General features: G+C 41.0%; 1 protein-coding gene and 1 long non-coding RNA gene across 3 annotated transcripts; both read left to right on the top strand.

Annotated features, from left to right (window-relative positions):
* Positions 1-658: 658 nt before the first annotated feature.
* Positions 659-8,356, top strand: LOC122038246. 2 transcript variants are annotated; one of them, XR_006127824.1, is made up of 3 exons: positions 664-1,390; positions 1,490-2,006; positions 8,118-8,356. It is a non-coding gene; the product is annotated as an uncharacterized LOC122038246 (long non-coding RNA). The 2 variants fall into 2 exon arrangements; XR_006127823.1 differs by having other exon boundaries at positions 659-2,006.
* Positions 8,357-9,384: 1,028 nt separating this feature from the next.
* Positions 9,385-10,245, top strand: LOC122011974 (probable cytokinin riboside 5'-monophosphate phosphoribohydrolase LOG4). The gene is made up of 4 exons (XM_042568422.1): positions 9,385-9,492; positions 9,605-9,704; positions 9,767-9,837; positions 9,957-10,245. The coding sequence occupies exons 1-4, from the start codon at positions 9,400-9,402 to the stop codon at positions 10,155-10,157; spliced, it is 465 nt and encodes a 154-aa protein (XP_042424356.1). The 5' UTR covers positions 9,385-9,399; the 3' UTR covers positions 10,158-10,245.
* Positions 10,246-10,631: the final 386 nt, after the last annotated feature.

Raw genomic sequence — 10,631 nt, forward strand, 5'->3', positions numbered from 1 at the left:
TCAATTAATTGATATTTAAATTTTCAAAATAATAATAATAATAATAATAATAATAATAAAATAAAAAATATCTCTTATTTTTATTATTATTAAAACAGTATCACATATTAAAATATATTTAACAATAGTTTATCTTAATTTTCATTCAAAAAATATTATTTTTTTTCAAACTAATCCAATATTTTTGTAACATTTTAGTTAGAATTATTTTATCATTAGCTAAAACTATTCTAATACCGATCAAAATTACTTTAGTATTGATTAAAACTACTCGACTTAAGTAAAATTGCTCCAAAATATTATGCAGTAGTTTTGATTAAAATTATTATAGTATATAGTAATTTTTATTAATATTGAAATAAATTGTTTGGAATAACTTTACATTATAGTAGTTTATTTTATTAAAATTACTAGAATAATATTAGATCAGCCAAATAAAAAAATGCAATTTAAGAAATAAATTTAGATTAAGTCCGTTTTTTAATATTTTTTCAACATAACATTAAGGAGCACAAATCCTCTGATCTAATCCTCTGATCTATAAATTAAGATCAAAGGATGATCCATTACATCTGATGCGGTGAAGAGATAAGAGAGGAGGGCACGGTGGACATTTGACATGAGTTAGGTTTTGGCTTTAAAAGTGAGCACTGTTCATCATCATGGGGAGGAGGTTTTTTTCGTGGTTTTGGGGGTTTCCGCCGCCAGAGGGGAGCAGAGGGGTTTTTGGTTCGGCGTCTCCAGGCCATCGGGGTGGTTGCTGGGAGGCTTGGGGGTCCTTTTGGCCGCCGCTAGGAGGAACAATATGTGCAACCACCTCTCTTCGCCTCGTCCTTGTCGGCCGCCTCTAGCGGGCACCTCCGCCTTCGCCTCTGGTGGGCATTGCAGCCCGCGGGCGTCACCGCTCCTACCTCCCGTGGACGCCGGTTCCAGCAGACATCGCCGATGGGAAGTGCGTGCGTCTCCGGCGAGCATCGGGGCAGCCTTCAGCAGGCGATGCCGCCAGCGGGTCTCCGCTTCTAGTAGTCGCTGACAGCCGCCAACACCTCCTCCGCTGAAAGTGGACCTCCGCTCCCAGTGAACCTCCGTTACCAGCGAGCCCAGTCGCCAGTGAGCCTCTGCCGCGAGCGGGCTGCTGCTGGTTAGTGCTCGTCTACATCTCTAGCGGTCGCCGATGGCACCTCCCAGCTACCGACGACGTCTCCAGTCGTCGCCGCCGCCGTCTCTGCTCCCAGCGACCACCACAGCCGCCTCTAGCGGCTGTCGTCACCTCTTTCGGCACACACCGCCACCTACAGCGGCTGTCGCCGCTTCTCGCGGCTACTGCTGCCTTCGGCGGCTGCGGGGGTCGCCGCCGACACCTCCGGGCAACCGCCGTCCAAGTGCTCAGGTATCATACTATTTGTATATTCCGGCCTGCGAGCCGAGAGTGTGTTCGACCTTCGTGCCGTGGTTATATTCCGCCCTGCGTGCCGCTGTTGTATGCTAGCTTGCGAGCCGAGGCTGTAGTCGAACCGTGCGTCGCCTTGCGGATCCATATCGTGCCCGGCTTCGAGCCACCGAAGCCAGCTACTCGCCTGGTGGATATTTATCTACTATTCAGGGTCACGACGACTCGATCAGCTCACTCACCTATCCGAGGGCGTCCCCCCGGGGCCAGGGTATGCTATTGCTTTCATATTGTATTTATTTCACTGTTTCATTATTATTTGGTTGCTCATATATTTGTGGGATTGCCTCGAGCACCAAGGTACCAGAGACCGGGGCAACCCAGTCACTGGATACAAGCACTGTTGATCAGAAGACTTCGGACGACTTGGTCAACACAGGAGACAGCTCATCAGCCGGGTCATGAGGATGCGGTCAACCTTCCAGGCACGTCACATCGGCAGGTTCGTCTTCTCAGCTTCACGAAATGATCAAATTGGCACCGTCTGTAGGAACGCACCTGGTCAGGAACGTGAAGATGGACGACGCCGGAAAAGTCTACCATACTAATGACCTCGGTCAGTTTTTGCGTTTTCTTTCCTCTTTCAGTTATATATGATCTTCTCTAGTTCCTCGATCGAGGACCACGCGCCGATCGGTCGGGTGTATATTAGCCGAGCCCCGAGCTCGTTGACGAGGACCCCGTGTCGATCGGTCGGGTGTATATTAGCCGAGCCCCGAGCTCGTTGACGAGGACCCCGCGTCAATCGGCCAGATGTATATTAGCCGAACCCCGAGCTCGTTGACGAAGACCCCATGCCGATCGGTCGGGCGTATATTATTCGAGCCACCGGCTCGATGTTGAAGACCCCGTGCCGTTTGGTCGGGCGTATATTCTCCGAGCCATCGGCTCGATGTCGAAGACCCCGTGCCATTCGGCCGGGCGTATATTTTCCGAGCCACCGGCTCGATGTCGAAGACCCCGTGCCGATCAGCCGGGTGTATATTATCCGAGCCACCGGCTCGATGTCGAAGACCCCGTGCCGATCAGCCGGGTGTATATTATCCGAGCCACCGGCTCGATGTCGAAGACCCCGCATCGATCGGTCGGGTGTATATTAGCCGAGCCCCGAGCTCGTTGACGAAGACCCCGTGCCGATCGGTCGGGCGTATATTATCCGAGCCACCGGCTCGATGTCGAAGACCCTGTGCCGTTCGGCGGGGCGTATATTCTCCGAGCCACTGGCTCGATGTCGAAGACCCCGTGCCGTTCGGCCGGGAGTATATTCTCAGAGCCACCGGCTCAATGTCGAAGGCCCCGTGCCGATCGGCCGAGCGTAAATTATCCGAGCCACCGACTCGATGTCAAAGACCCCGTGTCGTTCGGTCGGGCGTATATTCTTTGAGCCACCGGCTGGATGTCGAAGACCCCGTGCCGTTCGGCCGGGCGTATATTATCCGAGCCACCGGCTCGATGTCGAAGACCCCGTGCCGATCGACCGGGCGTATATTATCCGAGCCACCGGCTCGATGTCGAAGACCCCGTGCCGTTCAGCCGGGCGTATATTATCCGAGTCACCGGCTCGATGTCGAAGACCCCATGCCGATCGGCCGGGCGTATATTATCCGAGCCACCGGCTCGATGTCGAAGACCCCGTGCCGTTCGGTCGGGCCTATATTCTCCGAGCCACCGGCTCGATGTCGAAGACCCCGTGTCGTTTGGCCGGGCGTATATTATCCGAGCTGTAAGCTCATTGTTGAAAACCGTCGAGTGGCGACATTAAATCCCAGAGTCGAACTGGCGACTATAAAAACCCCGGCTTGAAAACCGTCAAGCGGCGACGTTAAATCCCAGAGTCGAACCGGCGACTATAAAAACCCCGACTTGAAGATCGTCAAGCGGCGACGTTAAATCCCAGAGTCGAACCGGTGACTATAAAAACCCCGGTTTAAAGATCGTCGAGCGGCGACGTTAAATCCCAGAGTCGAACCGGTGATTATAAAAACCCCGGCTTGAAGACCGTCGAGCGGCGACGTTAAATCCCAGAGTCGAACCGGCGACTATAAAAACCCCGGCTTGAAGATGGTCGAGCGGCGACGTCAAATTCCAGAGTCGAACAGACGATTATAAAAACCCCGGCTTGAAAACCGTCGAGCGACGACGTTAAATCCCAGAGTCGAATCGACGACTATAAAAATCCCGGCTTGAAGACCATCGAGCGGCGACGTTAAATCCCAGAGTCGAACCGGCGACTATAAAAACCTCGGCCCGAAGACCGTCGAGCGGTGACATTAAATCCCAGAGTCGGACCGGCGACTATAAACCCCCCGGCCCGAAGACCGTCGAGCGGCGACATTAAATCCCAGAGTCGGACCGGCGACTATAAACCCCCCGGCCCGAAAACCGTCGAGCGGCGACATTAAATCCCAGAGTCGGACCGGCGACTATAAACCCCCCGTCCCGAAGACCGTCGAGCGGCGACGTTAAATCCCAGAGTCGGACCGGCGACTATTAGGGGTGAGCAAAAGTTCAGTCAAACCGAATAAACCGACCGAACATGCGGATTTTTTAAATTTGGTTCGGTTAATTCGAAATTTCGGTTAATTCGGTTAAATAATTCAGTTTTTTCGGGTTTTCCGGTTCGGGTTTAAAGTTACCTATTCGGTTAAACTGAAACAACCGAATTATTTAATATGTTTACTAGTTTAGGTTTTAATCCAAAAGTCACCAGTCACCACACGGGCACACGGTCCACACCAGATTTATTCGGCTAGGGTTTTCTCATTCACTCGTCGCCGCTCTCACGTCTCCCCCCTTCCCCACCGCGTCACGCGATCTTTCTAACTCTCGTCGTTGATCATCTGCAACTCCACCTCTCCGCCTTGCTCAACCCTCTGTCGTCTCTCCTTCCATTTCATCTTCCGTCGGTCCTCCCGTGGCCGAGCACCTGCAAGGCTACTGCGACTCAGCATCTCCGTCTATCCTCCCTGTTCACCCTCTCGTCACTCTCACCAGTCACCACTCGAGTGCTCATTGCTCCAAGAAATCTCCTTGTCCTCATGCTAGGACTGGACTGCCTGCATAAATTAGAGGATTTGCAAGAAATTCATTAAATCGCAGTTAGTTTGTGTTCTATTGATTGGATAGTTACTACATTTTAAGGGTTTAGGGTTTTCTGTGTATGGATTTTGGCTTCTTATTTTTTCTTTTTGTTTTCAGAATACACAAATTATTAGTTTTAATTCTTCCTTTTCCTTTTTTAGTCTCAGTTACAGACTCACATCTTGGGTCTTGGCAACATTAGTTAGTAATCCTTGCATTGATCTTGTGCTAACATATGAATTTTTATTGAACTCAAGTAGTTAACAGTGTTTAGATATCCTGATAAGTATTATCATGCTTGTTGAGTTTCATATTTGTTTTTTTAGTTTTAGTTAATTATATTTTAAACAGTGTTATTACACTTGTAATTTTTAACAGTGTCTGTGATCTGTGAAGACTGTGATCAGTATTTATCTGGTATTTATGCAAGGAGATTTATCAAATATGGATGTTAATAATAGTTGTTCAGTACAAGAATCTGAAATTGGTCCTTCAGTGGAAACAAAAACTACGGTAGATTATAAAGGAAAGGCAACTAAGAGAAAAGCAATGAAACCAAGAAGTGAAGTATGGGATCATTTTATAAAGTTTACTAATGATGCATCAGATATGAAAGCCAAATGCAAATATTGTGATAAAGAATTTTTTTGTGATCCATATAGAAATGGGACAACAAGCTTGAGATCTCATATTACCTCATGTAAAAAACACCCCCATGTTATTGAAACAACTCAAGCACAGCTAAGTTTACAACAAAGTTTAAAAGAGGGTGAGGTGTGTTTAACTTCTTGGAAATTTGATCAAGATGCATCTAGAAAAGCATTAGCTAGAATGATCATAATGGATGAACTCCCTTTCAAATTTGTAGAAAGAGAAGGATTTAAAACATTATGGCTATGGTATGTCCAAAATTTTGAATTCCTTCAAGATGGACGGTTGCACGTGATTATGTTGAATTATATGTCGTTAAAAGGGAAAAATTGAAAAAATTGTTACATGATTCAGCACAAAGGGTTTGTTTGACCACTGATACATGGACATCGATTCAGAAAATCAATTATATGTGTCTAACATCCCATTTCATTGATAAAAATTGGAATTTACAGAAAAGAATTATCAATTTTTGTCCAATTACAAGTCATAAAGGTGAGGCTATTAGTTTAGCCATTGAAAATTGCTTGAGGGGTTGGGGAATGAACAAAATTTTTACTATTACAGTTGATAATGCAAGTTCAAATGATGTTGCTATCAATAGTTTCAGAAAAAAGATGACTAATTGGGATTCCACTATTTTAAAGGGAGAATATGTCCATATGAGATGCGTAGCTCATATAATCAATTTGATTGTTACTGATGGCTTAAAAGATATAAATTAATTTGTGTTGAAGGTCAGGAATGCAATCAAATATGTTAAGCAATCCCCCTCTAGATTAAGTAAGTTCAAAGAATGTGTAGAGATTGAAAAAATTGAAAGCAAGAACTCATTATGTTTAGATGTACCAACCAGATGGAACTCAACTTTCTTGATGTTGAATACAGCTCAAAAATTTGAAAGAGCTTTTGGTAGGTTTGATGAACAAGATCCATGTTTTAAATTAGATCTTCAATATACAGAATGACAAGTTATTTTGAATGAGAATGAAGATATGATATTTGAATCAGATGGTAAACCTAAAAGAGAATTAAAGACTTTTGATGGGAAACCAACAAGTGCAAATTGGAATAATATTAGACTTTTTGCATCTTTACTACAAGTTTTTTATGAACTAACATTAAAAGTTTCAGGATCTTTGTATGTCACACCCAATACTTTTGCACACGAGATTAGTTATATCCATACCATCTTGAAGGAGTGGCAACAAAGTGATGATATTGATGTGTATTCAATGGGAATTAGAATGAAAACCAAATTTGACAAGTATTGGGGAGATCCCGAGAAAATGAATAAGTTGCTTTATATTGCTATGGTGCTTGATCCAAGGCATAAATTAGATTTCGTAGAATTTATGTTGATTGAATTATATGGAGATGAGAAGGGTGCAAAAGTAGGAAAGATAATAAAGGACACTTTATTTGCTTTGTACAAGAATTATAAGGAAAAAATGGAGCCTCAATGTGGTACTTCAATAGTTTCATCTATTCCAGAATCAGTTGACAATGATAATACTTCAACAAATATGAGTGATTTGAAAAGACAAGCAATCATAGCGAAGTATAAAAAACAAAAGGCACAAGTTTTTGGTGATGGCAATATGTCAGAATTAGACAAGTATCTTAATGAAATAGTTGAAGAATATTGTGATACTTTTGACATTTTGGGATGGTGGAAGCAAAATTGTCACAGATTTCCTATCCTTTCTCAAATTGCTCGTGATGTATTAGCTATTCCGATATCGACAGTTGCTTCAGAATCCGTTTTCAGTACTAGTGGTCGGGTACTTGATTGTTTTAGGAGTTCATTGACTCCTAATGTGGTAGAAAGTCTTATTTGTACTCAAGATTGGCTTCGGTTAAATTTGCAATCACTCAATGTTGAAAAAATTTTAGAGGATGTGAAAAAACTTGAAAATGGTAAGTTTTCCTTTTTAAAAAAAAATATAATTAAATTTTATTTATAATTATAAACTTTATTTACTTAACTTGCATGTTTTTACCAAATTTCTCAAAAATCATAATGGACTCGTCTTCTTCGACAACACCGGTGACATAAGGATCAATAGTATGTTTAAATATTGTATTTTATATAAATTGACCTCGATACTAAGAACATGAAGCTATATGATGATATAAATGTTATTGTTTCTAATTTGCTCACTTTCTAATTTACTCACTTTCTGTAGTATTGTTATTCCTCAATTTTTGTGGTGTTTGCAACTATATAGAATCACTTGCGGAAAGAAAAAGGTATGTCAAATTTAAAAAAAACACACAATCAAATCTCTATCAAAAGCTCTGGTGCTCATTTATGTCGTTCATTGCTGGCAACTTTGCCATCCAAGCTAGCAATCTAGCTCAATAGGACTTGATCAATTAATGTTGACTACTTTATGGTAATTTTGACTATGTTTTCTGTCTTGGAACTGGTTACTTTGTTTAAAAAATTCTAGCATCTCAAACTTTTCTAGTGATATATGAATTCTTTCTATGTTGTTGATTGAACTCGTAAGTTTCTAGCCGGACAAATGTGGAATCTGTTGACATAATCCACCGTGAAGTAGTCCAAAAATTGAGAAATATGAGTTAGTGATCAGAAACTCTACATAACTTGCTTACCTCCAATTTCTTGGATTGGCAAAAGCTGTAACATTTAATGGCCTTCATTTAAAGTTTGAAAAGCTTTCGGTTCTTGAACTTGTGAGGCTTTGTTGGCTACATTTGTTACTATAAGCTTCTCCCCTTATCCATTTCAAACTCTAACTAGGAGTCCTGTGAAATAGTTTTCTTTGTCCATTTACTACTTGGTCTTTCCAAAAATTTACAAATTTTCTTAATAGTAGCATGCAGTTTGATCTTAAAAATTTACAAATTTTCTTAATAGTAGTCCTGTGAATAAATGAATTTATGCAGTTTGATGTGTATAATGCAGGTTTATTTGGAAAGGATTGCTAAGGACACATAGCTATGTTGGGGTTGACCTTGCTGCTTTCTGTTTTGATGTTGCTCTCTGCTGTATACGTGAAAGCTGCCATCCAAATTATGAATTTTTTATCTTGATGTAACCAAACAATTGTGTGAAGTTTTTTGTATGTCTCAAACAAGTAGACTTTGCTTCTTTTGTGGTGTTTTCTTATTGACAGTTTTATTTAGAGTTCTCTTTTGTGACAACTCAATTATGTAATTGAGTGAAATGTATGTTTGGTTTCATCTGAACTGAATGAGGATATGTGTTGATTTCATTCATGTGAGTATGTGACTTGTTTACTTCACTTTTTACAATATTCAAAATTTATGGTTTGTTGTAAGGTTAGACCTCCAAATTATAACCCATGTAAAACATGTCTGATAATTTCTGCTAGGTTAATCTTTGATTGGATTTCTTTTTCCTTGCAGATATTCGGCATATTCCTTATGTCCAGAGCTCCAGCATATTCCTTATGGATTTAAGTTAGATATCTGGTCCTTGGGTATCACTTCTTCATGAATTTCTATACCAAATGCTTTCTGGTGGATTATAAATATGATTAATTTGGAAATCATCGATCAGGTTGTTGCGTGTATGAGATGGCTGCTCATCGACCTACATTTAAAGCTTTTGTAAGTCTGACTTTAAGCAAGTTGATTGAATTAATTAAATGTCCAGGACTCCAGGTAGCAGCCATGTGCATATTTATCTGTGCATTGAGACACATGCCTCATAAACTTTGTTGTAAATGGTAATCTTTGTTGATATATTGTGGGAACTGGGAAAGATTCTTCTTCTTTTTTTCTTTCTGAAAATCTTTGATACAATTTTATATATAGATTTTGAGCATCCCACTCATTCTATAGTTTGGAAAGTATGGTGATTGGAATGTGTTTCCTGAAAATTGGCAAATTGCAGTTTTGTTTTTGTTTGATGTACCTAACCTTATGTCGCATTTGGTGCTAGATGTTTGGAAGAATATAATAATATGTCAATAGAAAAGCTGATATAGTTAAATGATTAAAAAATGTATTATTTTTGTGATTATTCTAGTTACAGGATAGATACCTCTTAATATAGAGGTTTACAAAAGATTCACTAAAAGCAAAAAAGAGGCAAAAAAAAAGGAGGTTTGATCTCTTCTGATGTATGGATAAAAAATAGGGATCTTGATCTTTTCCTTGAATTAATTCTGTCTTATTTGCTTTGTCCTTCTTGAGATATTCTTTTTTTGATTTGTTCTTTCATGAATATAGCTAGCCATTCTCATGAATATATAGTCTTGAAGTCTTCAGATGAGCGTGAGAAGCAGAATGAACTGCACTACTGCAGAAGTGAGGTGCAGTTCCAGATGATGTCCCTCTATATATCTTGTTTCAATATATAGATAGTTCTGTTTTTATTTTGGCTACAAGAAAACGGTTAAGCAGCAAAGAAATTTTTGTGTGCAGATATTAGGAGAAAGCATCGGTGAGGTGAAAAGAGTTGCAGACATGCACGAGAGGAAGTCAGAAATGGCTAAGAATGCAGATGCCTTCATTGCTCTTCCAGGTGAGACCCAAGTGAATTATCTGAAACAATCTCAAGTCAACTTATAATCCCCAAACTCTTAGATGGCTATGGAACCATGGAGGAGCTTCTTGAGATAATAGCTTGGTCTCAGCTTGGCATCCACCACAAACCAGTGAGTAATGCACACAGCTCATCTCTCAGTCATTCATGCACACGCACCTAGCTATCAAATTCCAAAAGCTGGAAAAATATAATCAAACCACCCTAGCTCAATTTGCTTGATTTAAGCAGGTTGGGATTCTGAATGTGGACGGTTACTACAACGATTTGATCCAACTGTTTGACAAAGGAGTGAGAGAAGGGTTCATCGAGGACTCTGCGAGTCACATTGTCATTTCGGCAGACAATGCGGAAGAACTTCTAAGGAAAATGGAGGCCAAGGCCGAAGAGGAGAGGAGGAGAGAAGCCAACAAGAAAAGGAGAAGCAGCTAGTCTGCAGGGCCTTCTTTGTGGATGCTTACAGGTTATAATTCAGAAGTTTTTATGTAGTATGCTGACCAGATGATGAAATGTTTTCCAGCTCGTGTATGGTTTTTGAATATTGTGATATCTACTAGTTGTTGTTGTTGAGATGGAGGAAATTTATCCTTGCATTCTTTGTATTTGCGTATCTTGGCTCAAGTATGATTTCTGAATTATGTGATTGCATATTGTGATATCTACAGATGGAGGAAATTGATGGTAAAAAGATTGAAAGCAAAAACGAAAAAAAAGTTAGAATTTGGAATAGTATTTTAACTTGTCTTAATACTCAGTTCATGGGAAATTCGGCTAAATCGGTTTATTCAGTTTTTACCGAATAAACTGATTTTTTTATTCTGTTTTCTCGGTTTTTCTTGTGAAAATCGGTCGGTTCGGTTCGTCTAAAAAATTTCGATTTATTTGGTTTTCGGTTTATTCGGTTCG

Source organism: Zingiber officinale, chromosome 1A, assembly GCF_018446385.1.
Source record: "Zingiber officinale cultivar Zhangliang chromosome 1A, Zo_v1.1, whole genome shotgun sequence".
Classification (NCBI taxonomy): domain Eukaryota; kingdom Viridiplantae; phylum Streptophyta; class Magnoliopsida; order Zingiberales; family Zingiberaceae; genus Zingiber; species Zingiber officinale.

Bases quoted from the DNA above. Each gene is read 5' to 3' on its own strand.
- LOC122011974 (XM_042568422.1), top strand. From the start codon at position 9,400: ATGAATATAGCTAGCCATTCTCATGAATATATAGTCTTGAAGTCTTCA. The intron at 9,705-9,766 runs GTGAGACCCAAG...CCAAACTCTTAG, and splicing joins TGCCTTCATTGCTCTTCCAG to ATGGCTATGGAACCATGGAG. The intron at 9,838-9,956 runs GTGAGTAATGCA...TGATTTAAGCAG, and splicing joins TTGGCATCCACCACAAACCA to GTTGGGATTCTGAATGTGGA.